Source organism: Scardinius erythrophthalmus, assembly GCF_964197995.2.
Source record: "Scardinius erythrophthalmus genome assembly, chromosome: 11".
NCBI classification, from domain to species: Eukaryota; Metazoa; Chordata; class Actinopteri; order Cypriniformes; family Leuciscidae; genus Scardinius; species Scardinius erythrophthalmus.
In genome coordinates, this window is record NC_138231.1 from 32726048 (window position 1) to 32743069 (window position 17022).

At 36.1% G+C, this 17022-nt stretch overlaps 1 protein-coding gene across 2 annotated transcripts; it reads left to right on the forward strand.

Annotated features, from left to right (window-relative positions):
* The first annotated feature begins 3859 nt into the window (after positions 1 to 3859).
* On the forward strand, positions 3860 to 16608 carry LOC308698967 (protein LBH). 2 transcript variants are annotated; one of them, XM_081379476.1, is made up of 5 exons: positions 3931 to 4114; positions 8121 to 8229; positions 9563 to 9666; positions 14327 to 14492; positions 15586 to 16538. In XM_081379476.1, exons 3-5 carry the CDS (start codon positions 9580 to 9582, stop codon positions 15636 to 15638), a joined length of 306 nt encoding a protein of 101 aa, XP_081235602.1. In that variant the 5' UTR covers positions 3931 to 4114; positions 8121 to 8229; positions 9563 to 9579; the 3' UTR covers positions 15639 to 16538. The 2 variants fall into 2 exon arrangements, with proteins under 2 accessions (XP_081235601.1, XP_081235602.1); XM_081379475.1 differs by lacking the exon at positions 8121 to 8229 and having other exon boundaries at positions 3860 to 4114; positions 15586 to 16608.
* The last annotated feature ends 414 nt before the right edge of the window (positions 16609 to 17022 follow it).

The window sequence follows — 17022 nt, forward strand, 5'->3', positions numbered from 1 at the left end:
GTGAACTCCAGAGGTCTTGACTTTTTACATCACAAATGCAATCTCTAGCTAACTGGTTTAAATAGCCACTCACTCATAGTTCATTTTCCAATGTTGACATATCTTACTAAGATGCGATTATATATAGTTTATACTCTTTATTATGTACAAAAATGGACCATGGTGAACATATTTAGACAGTTTGTGAACCCTGTTTTGTCTTTTTTATATTTTTTTGAATATAACTTTTAAAAAAGTCCAGTACAAACGTTACTGCCGTTCGTCAACGGCAGCTGTCGCAGTTGGTAGCGATAAGAACAATCCTCTGCTTGACCGTCCCATTTTAAAACACTCTGTCCGACCTTCGTGGCCTTTGAAGACGTGGCCTTTGAAGTTTGCATCCTTTGAAGGATGCAGCCTCTGAATTGGGACCCAGCTATACAGTCACATAGATTAATGACTAAGAAGATAATGCAACAAAGTGCCCTATGCCATAAGAAGGTATGGATTAGATTTAGGTTATATGGTGTTGCAGCTGTGATTAAGGTCGGTAAAAAGTCTAGTCAAATATGTACTTTAGTGAAACTTAAAGGTTTCACAAAATTTTGGCTGTATTTTATAGAGTATTTTATAAATGTTTTCATTAATGCAAATTTGAATTTGAATTTTCTCAATGCTGTGATTATATAATCCAATGTTACCTGAAATTGTTAAGCGTTAAGGTCATGCAGTTAGTTTTATAGTTGTTAGACTTCTGAATAAAGTTGTTTAAAAAAGTAACTAATTGCACCACTTAGTATGCTTCTTATGGAAAGTAATAACAGCAAAGAAATTGGTTAATAAAGTGAGAGTAAATCCATTAAATACATATTTGTGTACTTTAACATGTTTAATCATTGCAGGTTTGCATAATATAGCTTTTGTACCTTTTTTTCTGAGAGTGTATGCGTAAAATTCTGAGGATTAAGGGCTTAAACCTTAAACCTAAGTCTTAAACCCAGGCCTAAACCTACAGTAGTCCCAGCATGTTTGAACTGTTTTAACTGAAAGCAACTTGCACTATTATCTTAAAATATGTCAGTGCCATTTTTTGTCTCAAGATGCACACCAGTAATGTTTTTTAAGTCATGTTTATAAAAGCTACTTAAATGCTATAATTGAACTAAAGCTTAATCCTTGGTTAATATAACTCCTGTCTGTAAAACCAGACCTAAATCTGTTTTTGTGCAAGCGAGATGAGAAAATGCATGCTCACATTTAGTCTAGAATTAATAAGCATCATGTTTACACGGCGCGCAGGATTTCTCTCAACATGGGGACAGGAGAGGTCAATAAATGGGAAAACTTGCATTACTTTACTAGTGTCACATATATAGGTGTTTAGGAAATGCATGATGCAGAGGAATCACAGGCAATACTAATAAACAATGAGTTTATGGCACATGGCAAAAAAACACATGGCAAAAAAATACACTTAATCTTAAGTTTATAAAGCGACGAGAATACTTTTTGTGCGCAAAAACAAACAAAAATAACAACTTTATTCCACTTTTCATTTCCTTCTCTCTGGACCTCGTCTTTTTACGTAGTGTTTAAGCGTAGCGCGTCTGAACGTGAAACGGTGACGTGAAACACAGACGCGCTACGCTATTACACTAAGTAAAAAAACTCGAGGTCCAGAGAGAAGGAAATGAAAAGTGGAATAAAGTCGTTATTTTTGTTTGTTTTTGCGCACAAAAAGTATTCTCGTCGCTTTATAAACTTAAGATTGAGCCACTGGAGTCACTTGGACTATATTAACAATGTCTTTAATACATTTTCTGGGCCAGCAAGTTAACGTGTCCATAAGCCTGCAGGAGGAGTGATCCAGCTCTCAGATTTCATCAAAAATATCTTAATTTGTGTTCCGAAGATGAAAAGTCTTACGGGGTTGGAACAACATGAGGGTGAGTAATTACTGACAGAATTTTCATTTTTGGGTGAACTAACCCTTTAATGATAAACAGGTGAACGTAATCAGTAACCAACCCATTTAATCCCACCGGTCACAATAGCGACCGTAAAAAAATGTTTAATTTCTAAGGATATAAAATTTTTACTAAATGATCTATCAATGCATTTCCAGCAGATATTGAAATAATAAAGGGTTTGCGCCAAGAGAAGAGGATGGCAGCAAGAAAGCTCCCAAAGAATATGTTAGTAAAGTATGTTAACATAAAGATAGGACATAGATTTTTGGTACACATCATGTTTAAGGTGTCTAGTATTGATATATGCATTTGCAATTACTCAACCTTTTTTAATGTGGTCATAGAACTCACAAACATGTCAACGGCAACAATAGTGACCGGTGGGATAACCCATTTAATTGTATCTACATGCTAATACACATAGGCTAACTGTTCTACCTTACTTTCCGCTGCTACCTAACTTTCTACCTAATTTTACACACAGACACACACACACACACACACACACACACACACACACACACACACACACACACACACACACACACACACACACACACACACACACACAAAAACACAAAAACACACACACACAAACACACTGCACAGGTCAAATAGACCTATATTCAGTCTGTCCAATGGTTGATACAACACACACAAACACACACACACACACACACACACACACACAGAAACACACACACAAACACACTGCACGGGTCAAATAGACCTATATTCAGTCTGTCCAATGGTTGATACAACACACACAAACACACACACACACACACACACACACACACACACACACACACACACACACACACACACACACACACACACAGAAACACACACACAAACACACTGCACGGGTCAAATAGACCTATATTCAGTCTGTCCAATAGTTGATACAACACACACACACACACACACACACACACACACACACACACACACACACACACACACACACACACACACACACACACACACACATATAAAGACAGAAACACACACTCAGAAACACACACACAAAAACACACACACAAACACACTGCACAGGTCAAATAGATCTATATTCAGTCTGTCCAATGGTTGATACAACACAGTATCCCACCGGTCACAATTGTGACCGAACATATAACACTTTTTCAGACACTTTTCCATGAACATTTCTAAAAATGATGATTGATTGTTTCAAAGAGATACTACTGTAATGACACATGATTTGGATATTCTTGTGTCTGGGAAAAATTTGGGATTAAATGGGTTAAAACTAAACTGAAAGGGTAAAACATGAAACCAAGACAACAACACAACTAAACAAGATGAAACACTGACAACCATTTACTTGAAAAAAGTCATCTGATCAGATACTTACCCACAACTCTATTTATAATTATATATTGTGGTGACTAAAATGGTGAGGAGAAATGCCTCAGAAATGTTAAGGATAAAAGTACAAATGTTCAAATTATAATATCCAGTTATAATAAACTAATAAAATACAATGATTAAGCAAAAATCCAGAAAATATCTACAAGAATAAACTATTTTTTTGCTTGATTCAGCCCTTAAAACTAATTTTGTTTGTGTATTAGGCTAATATTGAATAAAAACAATTAGCTCACGTGTATATTTTTAGAACAATTATTTAAATTAGTGATGTTAAGTCATGATTTTCAGATAAATGTGAAAATGTGACCTTTAAAAGGACTGCCGTACACGAGGAGAGATTCAATATTTCATAAACCATTATTATATTTAATTCTAATTCCTACATAGGCCTATAGGCTAGCTATAGCCTACATATTTTAACAAGAATTGCAATAAGACCATATCCAACATCTTAATTATGGCAAATGTTTAATAGTAATGTACACTAAACTCTCTGCATGTTAAAACCATCGTGAATTGACAGAGGGTTCTCTCTCCCGCGCGCGCGCGCGCACACACACACACACACACACACACACACACACACACGTGCTCTTGTGACTTGGGTGAGTGCGCGTGAAATTACAGTCGCTATCTCAGTCGCGCGCTCTGAGGTAACAGAAGCAGCGCTTCAGTCTGGGAGAATCTGACTTGAGTGAGTCTAGCACACATCCACTGGAAAGAACAGTCACGAGCTTTACACGGAGGGACAACACTTCTGAAGGCTACAGGTAAGCACTTTACACATCAGCCGTACAAATGCCATGCACAATGTGCGCTTGAGCTTGAACTCAGAAACTGTCTGACGAACACTCAAAGGATTCATCAGCATTAAGTGGTCCAGGTTTACTGCATGATGTGTGATATTTTCGTGTTTTGAGAAAGATGCATTGCCTTGTGCGATTGATCAAATTGATATTGCCTGAAAGCAAGTCTCTGAGGTTACGCTTACGCAATATTTTAAAGAATGAAACGAAAACCCGCAGTTCTTGATTCTTGTAATTCATGTCAATGCTAATGAAAAGAACTGTCAAATATAGGCTACTACTTTTATTTATATTACCATTATGCATTCAGATTTAGTATCTTATTAGGCTATAGTATTACCAGCAACTGCTTTAGCATGCCTTCTGATTTTAAAGGCATAGCCTTTATATCTAAAAAATCAGCATTTTAGGTTCCCTAAATAACCTTTCAGGAAATAGTTCTTAAAATAACCGATTGTGTGTGTGTGTGTGTGTGTGTGTGTGTGTGTGTGTGTGTGTGTGTGAAGAACATTTTAATAATCTAAAGAACCTTTTTAACTTTAAATAACCTTTTGTGCAATGGAAAGTTTCCATGGTTCTTCCTGGAACCACAGATGCCAATAAAGAACCCTTATTGTTAAGAATGTTCTGTCATCATTCACTCACACTCATGCCATTCTAAACCCGTAGGCTACTGTATTATTTCTTCCATTTACGGTGTTACGTTACTGATTACACATTACACAAGTATCTCTGAAATCAAATCAGTACCATAATCTTTTTAAATTGCCTTTTTATAGGCTAGTCTTATCTCATACTTTGTTGGATAAAGTGGTCTATCTACAACAGAGAGATCCGGTCTTGATGATTATTGGTCAATAATTGTCCAGGATATTCAATTCACATTCAATTAAATTCAAATCACATTTATTTGTATATTGATACTTGGATCATTAATTTGTTGCATAGCAATGTTCTGTCATGTAAGGGACTATATGAAGAGTTCAGATGCAAAAGTGCCATCTGAAATGTTCTTCTAGAATGATCATTTTTATGAAGTTCGTATATATTTTAATTCAGTAATTTCACTTAAATGGCAATGAAAATTACCTATTAATTGCCATTTAAGTGAAATAACTGAACTTAAATAAACAAGCTTGATAAAAATGATCATTCTAGAAGAAAATTTCAGATGGCACTTAGAGGTTTTTGCATCTGAACACTTCATATTCTAGTGGAGGAATGGTATTTTGGCAGTTGGTCATTTGGAATGGTAATTTCAGTCATAAACGTTCAAAACAAATAAAAATAATCAAAGTTTTTTTTTTATTTGTGTTATTAATATTTTTATCAATTTTAAAAGGCACCTGGGCCTTGCTATTGTCACAGGTGTCTGTTGCAAGGAAGCGCACAACAAAGGAGAATAGACTTTTAATCCAAACACTCGGGAAACTCAGAAAACGACCACTTCAACATAGATGAGACAGGACCAAGAACTGAACAAAACAGGGAGTACTTATACCAGGAAAAAAATGAGGGAACCAATGAGTTAATTAACGAGCAACAGGTGAACTGAATGAAAGAGGCACAGACTAGAAACTAGGTTAAGGGGCGGATTACATGACACAGTTTTCAACTAAAAACGTTAAACTTTTTATGTGTTTTGGCCGCTCGTTTATACAACAACAACTTTTTGTGTGCCTGAAAATGCAAACTTTTGAAAACGGGTTTCAAAGTGCAAATTTTTGTAACCGGTCTCCGTGTAAACAACAAAATGTGAATCTCTAAAGACGATGACGTCATGTTAGTGCGTATTACGTGTTCAGTCTATAGTGTTTCATCGCCATCTAATGGCCTGGCAGCAGAATACAGCGTTTTTAGTCCTTTTCACGGATCTGTGTGAATGGGGATCGTTTTGACAATGGTGTCGTCTGTACGCGGACAACTCAATGGAAAAACGTATCCGTTTTAAGAATATCGTTGTCGTGTAAACGTAACCTAAGACAGGAACAAACACATGTGTTTTTCTGTCTCGGAATAAAAAATAAAAATGGTGATTTCGCAGTTGTGAGAAATAAAGTCAGAATTATGAGAAATAAATTCAGAATTGTGAGATATATGTCGGAGTTTTTCATTTTTATTTTAAAAACAAGCTTTAATAAATAGTGTATAACAACGTGCCTTTAGTCGTAACTCTCAGTATGGCAAGATCTCTCTTACCTTAATAGTTAATTCTGTGTTTTCACTTGCAAGAATAAGCTTGCACTACTTTGATAAGAATACAAAAATGACTAAGTGAATAGTGACCGAGGGTCTTCTTTAGTGTTGCAGAAAAGAAATAAAGCTATATGGGTTTGGAAAAACATGAGGGTGAGTAAGTGATGTCAGAATGTTGTAATGTGCTCAACAGTCAATTATGTTAAACCTAGTGTTATATTTTACATGTTTAATTCATGTGTGAGTGGTTTGTGGCGGTAACGAGAGTTTTGCTATTGATCCAAGCTGACTGCAGTTCAGTATCAGTCATTTGCCTAGATTTGAGTACGATTTTCCATGTCACCAGGAAGGGGGTGAGGTCTGTCGCTGCACCCAGTCATGTTAAATTATTCACATGCCATCTCTATTTTTCACAGAAACACAGAGCGACGCACAGCGAGACACCTTTAATTGGTAGAAAAGTAACCGTGCACTTTTTTTTTTGAGCATGGGGTTTTCTTTAAAACAATGGAAACTCAATAGTGCAGTGACCCACAATAACACCTGCACCCATCCGAAAATATTTTGATGATCATATGAAGTCTTTGTGCGACCGCCTACAAAGCCAGTCTTCTACAGTGCTTTGTCTCACTATAAATGGCACCAAGCACACGCACAGCCCTTTGATCCCTTAACTCAAGTCCCTTTTGTCTTTGTCGTTCACATTCACCAATGAAAAAGCCTGAATGCTAACAAGGGTCAGGGGAGCGAGCTGTATTTGTGCTGGTCACCATTAACATAATAGCAGCATGAATAATCAGTCCATTTTCAACCAACATTAAAGGCAGAGAACATAAACAGCTTAGTTTCTTTTTCTGTCTGCCATCCAGCATCTGTGTGGTGCTAATTAATCTGAATGGTGCTTTTAGTTTATTTAATTATTTTTGGATGATTTGCCATGGTCACTCTCTTTGAACTGCTATGATTTCATAGCAGTGTGTAAGATTGTAGCTTGAGGGTCTGTTTTATCAGGCGTATTGGTGCCGTTCTTTGGTCCAAACAGTTTATTTCTTCATCGTTTCATTTTCACTGTCCTTTAATCCCTTCTCTTTTATGGTACTGCTCATTGCTGCTTTCTTTTATCTGTTCACCCTCACTTTTTCCACAGCATCCCTTGTCCTTTGATTCAGTTGAGTCACCCAGTTCCCAAATGGAATCAAGGGTAAACTAAAATGATAATGAATGACAGTATAATAACCTCTCTAGTCTCTATTGAGGTTTCTCAGATAAAACAAAAATATCTTTAAAGTGGCTTATCTGTAGTAAATGACTCTTTTATTTCATCTGTCAACCGTGTGGCTTTAGAGCATGGATGTTACTCATTACATCAAAGCACGAGAAGTATCATTGTGGTCTCTTCACAGCCTTATCTCAGATCAGCTAAGCCTGGATACTGGTTTTATCCATGCAAATGATGAGGTGATAGTATGTGTGTCAAGTGTCATCAGATTAAAAAAGCAGTTTTTTTGGGGGGACGATGAATGTGCAACATAGTGAACGAGCAACATTGTATACATGCACACCTTTAAAGCAGTATAATAATAAAATATTACAGTATAATAAGCAAAGGTTTACATGACAGAATAAATTGTTCAAACACTATGAGAGTAAACCACAACGAACTAGTGAATAAAACCCCATTCTTTAGCAAACAAATACCATGTGTTGATTGTGCTAATGCATGTTTTCATGGTAAATGTCCATATTAGTCACCCTGCCTTCGTCATTCACACAGGACGGTGTGCACATGTGCCATGCGGAGGGCTGAGGACCACCAGCTGCTCCACATTACATCAGACCATCAAATCGTGTGGCAGACTTATGCAAGCCAACTGTACTCCTGTGTAAATATGACCAGTCTGTCCTGTGTATTATTTAATCAGTATCTCACGAGCAAGAGTACTGTCATAATAATTCTTAATAAACAACTCAGTACCTTGTATTTTAGATGCAATATGAATGCTCCGCTACAACAAAATGTTTCCAAACGAGGCCATAACAGAGTTTTTGCTTGTTTTTGAGAAACACCCAGTGATGTTTTGCTCCTGAATGAATCGAGTGAATGATTCAATGAATTTTTTTGTTCATAAAGACAGCCAGTTGCATTGTTCCTGATTGAATCAGCGTTTTTGAATGAATCATTTGAGTGAATTATAAATTACGTGCTCATACGTACATTACGTACAGTCACTTATCGCCATACACTGGTGTAAGAGTGTCTGTCAGACCGCAGTCTGTCTGGAACCAGTGTTGCTATTCTAAACTTAGAATAAAAAAAAAAACTAAAATTATAAATGTTGCCTTAGCAACTAGCTGAAATAAAATAAGTTTAAAGTGGATGACTTCATTTTAAATAAATTGAAAATAAAATTGAAAATATAAAAATAATTCAAAATATTAATAATTAATATAATAGTTTATAAAAATAGCACTGTCTAGAACGCTGCTCTACCAATCAGATACACATAACCTAATAATAGTAGATAACCTAAAAATGTACTTTATATGGTTACATTATTAACATGGATTTACTGAAGTTAAAGATATTATATAATGTCTGAACCAACCTGACTACTTTAGGTTACATTAAACAGTAATAAAGTAATTTTATATAGTATAACTGTCAATAAACGTTTTACAGAGTAAGTTTTGAAAAGTGATGTTTATGATGTTCACCTCAAGAATAAAAAATGTATTGGTTCTTTTAATTTAAACAAAGCTGCTGATCTGAGATTTTGGGACCAAAATTTAATAATGTCATATAGCCCACTTCTCACAATTGGATGCTCAGCACCATTCAATTTGTATCTCCTAGATGAGTTTTGCATTTAGAATGAATCAGAGAACAGCCTTGATATTATTTCTACCACTGAATGTATCCTTGCTCTTGAATTTAGTTGATGAGCATGAAAGTAATTTCCTTCGAAAATGGTGGAAGAGTTGATTTGAATAACAAACTATGTACAGACTTGCTCTGCATAAAATCATGGTATAGGTGCACATGGATTGGCTGGATGGTTTTGGCAAGATCTTTTCATAGATGAGAAAAACCCCCAGCTGTGGTTATTGCAGGTGGCTCATCTGAATCAGTCTCACACTCATTCACAGGCAAATGAGAGGACCGAGCGACGCTGTGCCTATGAGATTCTAAATGTGCTTCCTCCTGACTTGTTGTAGGTGTCACACTGGGCAGTATGACGGATGTGATGAACAGCTGTGACTCTGCGGTAGGAGACTACAATGTGAGCGGTGCATCTGAGGAACAGAACATCTCTTTACAGGTGGGCTTTCACTCCTTTGGATCTCCCTTGAGATTCAAATAAATTATTTTATTCAAGTCAGAGGAACAAGGCTAAAAAAAACTGCAATTTGCGATAGCGGTAGTACATTAAATTGCTATTTGCCAAAAAAAAGAAAGAAAAAGGAAATGGATGGACATGAAATATTGATCAGTGTTGTGGTTAACAAACTACAAGTAATGCGAGTTACATAATCAGATTACATATTCAAGTAATTGGTAATTAGTTACTTTTTCAAATTAGTATTGCAAGTTACTTTTTCCCATTTACATTTTCCCATTTATTGACTGACATCTCTCCTGTCCCCATGTTGAGAGAAATTGGATGCAGAGGTGTTGTGTGCGCTGTGTAAACCTGATGGTTATTGTAGTTCTCGACCAGTGGTTTCCAAACTGGGGAAGAGGGGGACTGCGGTCAAAATGCTGAATTTCGCAGTTAATTTAATCCTACCCTACCTTAAAATAACATTTAAAACCAAGTATGTATTTCCAACAGGCAAAATGCCATAAAAGGTCAAATACATGACATCCAATCAAATTACCTCATCTTTCGCAGTCAAAACTGACTGCATCCACACAAGCAGCGTGCATATGATATAAAGACACATACCCTGTGTGAGTTCTTGAATATATTATAAGAGCAAGAATGAACCAAGATTTTCCCAAATATCCATGATTGCACATAGATTTTAAACAACAGTTCAACAAACAAAAGGGTAATATTAAGTGATGTTTTAAACTGTATCGTTGTCAGTATTGTTTGCTCTATTATGCAGCGAAATAATAGTTTCAACAAAAGCCACAGAAGAACTGCAACACCAGTGTTTTGTGAACAAATCTGCGTCTTTGAACGAATCGTGAGTCAATGATTCAATGACCCATTCATAAATCATAAATATAGCCACTTGCTCGCTTCCTTACTGAATCAATAAATGAATAACTCACTCACTCACTCACTCACTCACTCACTCACTCACTCACTCACTCCTTAAGACAGTGACTTGCTGCCACCTACATACGTTTTTAGTTTAATATTCAAAAGTATTATTTAGTTTTTACCATCATTGCATATTTCTCTATTGAACATCTTTTATTTAAAACATTATTTATTTATAAAGGTATTTATAAAGGTAAAAAAATCCACTGGAAAATCAGTCAAAGTCGAAGAAAGGGGGTATGCAAAAGGATGTTTAATGCAGGCATTAAAGGCATTTACTGAAATGCAAACTCAGAATATTATGCAAACCTGCAATAATTAAATATTTTAAATATCACAGATATACTTTATGTATTTAATCTCACTTTATTAACCAGTGTCTTTGCTGCTGACCTTTGATAATCCGATTCAACCATATGAATAAGCAAAATTACTTTAAAGATCACATTTGTGTTTAATGTTTTTATTGCTGAAGTAAGAGTGTTCTTTCTTCTCCTGCGTTCTATTCTTTTGCAATCCAGAATGGCAGAAGAGCTGAAAAGTTTATTTGAGCTGCGCCCTCTGATAAACAGACTTGAATTTGCACTTCCTTCAGCCAGAGGTTTATTCATTTCACTTTTGGTGTAAAATGCTACCCTGGAAATCCAGAGTTCTCGCGAGAGCACAATTTGAATTTACTCAGCGAGTTGCTCTGGCATTGAGTAATGCTCATTAACTATGCCCTTGTAGCCGAGCTGCACCAATCACATCGGTGTATCTGATATAGGTGGGCCAGAGGCGAGCTAATCAGATGACGACAGCGCTAGCGCAGTCACGACAGTGATTGGTCGTAGTGTTATCCAATTGCGTGCAGTGAGATTTTCAAATGCATGCTTGGTGCCGCCCCTCGAGTTGGGGCGATTTTCATTACTCGATGCCAGACCCTTAATCTTTCGGATTTGGGTCTGGATTTCCAGGCTAGTAAAATGGCAAAAATTTGCCAAAAATATGTTTTTTATAAAAACAAACAAGTAAGCTCAGCCCAGGTGAGAAAAGAAACGCAAAAGTAAAGTAATACATTACTTATAAAAAGTAACTTATAAAAAGTAAGTAATGCAATTAGTTACCTTTTAGGGAGTAATGCAATATTGTGACTCATTACTTTTAAAAATGGCTTTCCCCAATACTGGATTTGGGTTATTTTAAATAAATTAATTTATTATCTTGCATGTATATTAGCTTAGTGTTCTGCTAAGAAATATAGTTAAATAAATATAGAAACTTGGTCTAGCAATTTAATAATTTTTTTATATAATCTGCAATTTAATTTATTCTGCAATCCATTTAACTTTTTATGGACTTGTTAGCTAACATTTTTTCAATGAACCACATTCTCAGTTCAGCATAGACTATTTACACTAAGTGCAAATAGCAATAGATGCAATAGCTTTTGCAAACAAGATTGGCTATTTGCATTTAGTGCAAACAGACACTACTTTTATGTTCTCTCTCATACAGCTCTTTAAATCTCTGATTCGTTGTTCCTAGCTTTGCTTAGTGATGTTTTTTAGCTTTAACTGGGGACTCCAAAGTTCTCTAGACATCTACCAGAAGGTTTACGTTTTCCATAAATATAATGCTGAAGTATTGAATGCTGAAAATATACAGTTAAAGCCTGTTTATACCAAGAACGATAACTAAAACAATAACTGTAAAGGTCACACAACACTTTTCATTCCATTGACTTCCATTCGTTCATATGCGAATGAAAAATAGGCTCATGCGCAAGATGAAAATGCGTGACCAATAGAATAATGATACTTCACGGCATGACCTCTTAGATGAATTAAAGGAATGCATTGTCAAAGCTGTGGTGTGGACGTTGCTATTCTCATAGCCTAGTATTAGAATGGTTATTGAAACTACACTTTTAAAAAAGGTTCCAAAAAAGATTTTCGCAGTGATGCCATAAAATAACCATTTTGGGTTCCCCAAAGAATCTTTCAGTGAATAGTTCTTAAAATAACTATTTTTTCCCCTATAGTGTAAAGAACATTCTAATAATCTAAAGAACCTTTTTTCCACTATAAAGAACCTTTTGTGCAATGGAAAGTGTCCATGGATGTTAAAGGTACTTCATGGAACCATTAATGCCAATAAATAATCTTTATTTTTGTTGTGGACCGGCCATTAAGCAGCATTTTACAGAAATATATGAGCTTTAAATGCCATGATTGTCAAATCAAAATCCAGTATTCCATAGAGCCAGGTAAATATTAGGTTATATTTTAAGTCATAGTCACGCAAACATACATGCTGAGTGTTTTTCTAGCTCCTGGATAGATGACGGGTCTCCGTGGATCTATTTTGAGCTCCATCATTTCAGCCTGATTGAAGTCCTTTTTATTTTGCTCACATCGCTACGAAAAGCCAATCGGATGCATGCTCGTTCATACAGCCTGATGCTGGATGAATTCAGATTCCTCTCAGACACTCGAGAGAGACTCAAAAGGTCACAATCTTTTCAGGAAACGATCATCATTGCCCGTTCTTTACCACAGGATAAGCAGTGGCATTATATGCTAGCTGAATGAACCCTGTCTGAATCTGTCATTCACTCTGTCATGTAAGCTCTTTCTGTGCTGTGTAAACCAACATGCCGGTGCACACCCTTTTCCACAGCTGGTACAGATGCTTTTAGTCTTAATACCCGACATGTTGCAAACACAGATACACACTCAAGATGCTCTTGTTCACACTTCACTGCATCTACACAACATGAGTCACATCCTGCATGCTTTCTAAACAAGGCTGCACTATAGCAATATATCTCACACAAGGCATGAGGTGAATGCCAAACACCTCATTAATAGAAATTGTTGATGAAACTGCTGGGGGGGAAGCATTTGTAACCATATATTTACTCATATTATAAGTGATTGTCCACTAAAACCAGATTTCATTCTCCTCTCTGACTGCTTATAATGGGAATGCACTGAAAACTTCAAGTAGGCATTAGTGCTGAATGCTTTTAAGGATAAATGCTATTTCTAAGCATACATAAAACACAATAAATTTACTTAAAGTTTAGATAATATCATGAATTATTTAATTTAGTAACACTTTATTTCGATGGCCCTCTTTAGATATTCTGCTAACTATAAGTACCTTTGCAACTACATGTCAACTAACTCTCATTAGAGCTTTAGTAGACTGTTAGGGTTAGGTCTTAGGGTTCCGGTAAGTATAAGTTGACATGTTATGTTACTTCTAGTCAATAGAATGTCTGTTGGATATGGCGTTATTTTAATGACAAATATCAAGAGAGCATTATTGTAACACACGATTCTCTGTGCTCGCATGCAAATTTCCTTCTCCCTTGCACATAACTGGACGCACTCTCACAAATGTGCTCTCTTCCCTTCTGGATTAAACATTAGTGGACTATTGAAATAAAGCGTAACATTAGATTTTTCTTAAACCAATTTTAACAAAAAAAAATAATAATAATTTAAGCACAAATTTAAGTTTTGTAAAGTTTATGCTAAAGTTAGAACTACTGCCTCCAACTGGATGGTTTAGAGAGGTCCCCAGATCTTGAATAGAAGTAAATATCAAATTGTGCTGTTTCATGAAAACTTTCAGGTCATTTTGAGGGCTTTCAGACTTTAAAATACATTTTAACACACTGTAATGTAATGTGGCTTCTTATGACCCAATGATATAGATCTTCCCAGACTCCCATGAAAGGTTTCCCAAGCTTTCCAAACGCTTGCCGTCCATCGTGGTTGAGCCCACTGAGAGCGGGGAGGTAGAGAGCGGGGAACTCCGCTGGCCTCCTGATGATCTGAGCCCTACAGAAGACCCTAGAGACAAACAGGCCCAGGCTGCAAGTAAGCTCATATAAAGCATGAAAAGAACATTTTATTTAGTTTACTCTTGCAACTTTGTTCTCATAATACTACAATTTAATATCATATTTTTTTTCTATCTTTAGCTTCAATCTCAATTTATTTTCAATATTTTCTTTATTATGACTTATTGTCTTAAAAGGCCTATTATTCTCAAAACCTTACAACTTTATTAATGTAATGTTGATCTTAGATTTTTAATTTATTTTAACCCTTAAATGCATGAATGTTTTGCCAATCATAATTACATATTCAAGTTTTTAGCGACCTGGATCTAAATCTAACACGGATGGATCTCTACCTGTCGCAATAACATAAAACTCTCCTGATATTAGAGTAACAATTACAGAAGAATAAAATAAAGCATATTTTGTTACCTTTTGGAGATTGGAAGGGTTCAGTTTGAGCAGATGTTTTATACCATAAACACTGTCATCATCAGAGCTCATTTTCCAGTACATTCAGCATCTGGATCATATTCGCAATCTCAAACATATTCTCAAAATCATCATTTTCAACATCTTCAAAATATTTTTTTTTTGATTGCGGACAGCTTCTTCACCAGATCCACCATCACGTGAAAGTGACACTAATATTTGATTGCATTCAGTACTTGCTTTGCTAGTTTTGCTAGTTTTGCTGATGATCCTTCCTATTATTTTGTTTTCTGCCTGCGGTAACTACAAGCGAAACGTCACTTGATCATTGTGTATCAGACATTGCCACCTTGTGGAATAAAGGTGATTTGCACTTATTCAGTCATCAAAGATCGAATTATTGTTGTGCAGAAAAAATATCCTTACACTGTTACTTACACTTTTGATCAATTTAATTTCTTGGCTGAATAAAAGTATCAATTTCTTCAATACAAATCTTACTGACCCCAAACATTTAAAAAGCAGTCCAAGTTAAAACTATTTTTTTTTTTTTAATTAGATTTCAATTGCAGTTTGACACATTTTGAAATGCAAACATGTGGGAATTCGATATTGCTCATAAAGTGTTTCGCCCTGTTGCAGCATCAGATCTGAATGCATTTGCAGGGATGTTTGAGTATATTGTGTTTGTATTTCAGGTGACAAGCTCACAGAAGACAGCAAAGAGGTCGGACCGGGGACGGAAATCTAAGAGGCGATGGTTGGCACTACTCCAGCCAATCACTGTGAATGTCTTCATTACGGACAGGAGTGAATGGGAGACTCCACCAGTTAGGTCTGCCTATCATCCACACTAGAGCCGCCCACCTGTTGACCTCCACTCCACTAGGTGGAGCCGAGGCCTGAGAGACTTCTTAACTGAACTAGCTCATGTGCCAAACTCTAGTGGTAGTCAGCTGAAGTGATTGAGTTTTAAATGATCTCCAATAACAACACCATGATACCCGTTAGAAGTCACCTGCTAAATTATAGATTAGCATTCATGTATTTATTTGCTTTGGACCAAAGTCTTTCATTCCTTCCTATACAAAGGATCTTATTTGATGTACTATATCAGCATACTTTAAGTGAAAATGGATTTCAAATAATATACAAATGAACTAGAGTGCATAATGGCTAGATTTTAAACCCTACACAATGTGCAGTAGATCTCAGTGTGTTTACACATACACACAATATAATAGGGTTTCCTTTTTAACACGCTTTCCAGATATACATATTTGCACATATTCTTTGCCATTCTCTGCTGCTTATTTACAAGTGTTTGTCAGAGCTGCTGTAAATGTAGCTTTCTTTGCCTTAGACATTTATTTGTACTTACACTGCAAGTACGTCATAATTTAAATTACATTACTGTTTGTATGTATATGTTTGGACCCTCGTTATTTTTCCCATTATATGTATCTGTACTTTCCTTAGGCGAAACTCTTTGGTGCTTCAGAGTCTGTTCATCACTGTATTCTATTACAAATCTAATGCTCTTCTTTTGATGTTTGAGTATTGGTCATAAAATATAAATAATCTGTCTGGGAATGGGAATGAATGCAGCACAGTATCACTTAATTTAAGCATTAAAGGCAGTTATTTCTACATCTGTGCTCTGTTGATTCATTAAATGAACATATGTAGGATCCAGCCTTGACACAACAGTGATTTCTTGTGGGTGGATGTCAAGCACTAGCCAAAGGCTCTTTCAGTTGAATGCTGTGTTGACATAAGAACTCGACAGCATCCACAGCACTGAGCAGTCTGCTAGAGCCCCCTTTCATCTCATTCCTCCTAAATATTTTTTGATTAACTGTTGGAACATTTTTAAATCTGTTATAATGTGATCGTTCTTACAGTTTGCAGAAAACAGCGTATGCGGTAAGCAATCTGATTTTAGGAATGCCGTTAAAAAACTTTTCAAGTTTTTTTCAAACAAGGCTACATTTCAAAGTTCATCTTGACAAACTTTCCTATTGGGGTCATTTGAGTACACTAAAGAGCAGGCAGGATCAGAAAGGATCACAAGCTGAGGCTCGAAGGCTCCTATCAATGCGGAAGTGAGCTATTTCCTGTGAATGTGCGTGACT